This window comes from Gavialis gangeticus, unplaced genomic scaffold, assembly GCF_001723915.1.
Source record: "Gavialis gangeticus isolate Ggan-Ray unplaced genomic scaffold, GavGan_comp1, whole genome shotgun sequence".
NCBI classification, from domain to species: domain Eukaryota; kingdom Metazoa; phylum Chordata; order Crocodylia; family Gavialidae; genus Gavialis; species Gavialis gangeticus.
In genome coordinates this window covers 37,832-38,227 of record NW_017728987.1, presented here as the reverse complement: position 1 = coordinate 38,227, position 396 = coordinate 37,832, and the positions used below count along the sequence as shown (strand labels likewise).

The following is a 396-nucleotide window of genomic DNA, read 5'->3' as shown; positions in this document are numbered from 1 at the left end:
CACTGCAGCCAGCTGGTTCAGTCCCCATCCCCCTGTGTGTGTGTGTGTGTGTGGGGGGGGTGCAGGAAGCTTCCACACAGCCCCCCCCGGGGGAGGGGCACAAACACCCACCTCTGCCTAGGGGGCAGCTCCACCTCGCTGTCCACCTCGCCCTCCTCTTCCTCTGATGACACGCCGCGTTTCTGGGAGCCAAGAGGAGCTGCATTAGCAGGGCCCAGACCCGGACACCCAGTTCCCTTGCCCCCCCAACCCCGAGGCAGACACAACACCCTGGGCCTGTTCAGCCCGTGACCACCCACCCCTGCCAACCTGAACCTGCTGGACCCTATGCCGCTTCCAGAGGCAACAAAACCCAGGAGTCCTGCTCCGTCCCTACTTGAACCCCCTAAACCCCCA

The 396-nt window shown here is 64.6% G+C and overlaps 1 protein-coding gene across 1 annotated transcript in view; it reads right to left on the bottom strand.

The window, feature by feature from the left end:
• MAP3K12 (mitogen-activated protein kinase kinase kinase 12) overlaps window positions 1-396 on the bottom strand; it is a 20,696-nt gene that overhangs the window by 1,250 nt on the left and 19,050 nt on the right. Inside the window, exon 12 of the mRNA XM_019514123.1 lies at window positions 376-379. Within this exon, the coding sequence (XP_019369668.1) occupies window positions 376-379 (4 nt within the window). The remainder of the gene's footprint in view (window positions 1-375; window positions 380-396) is intronic.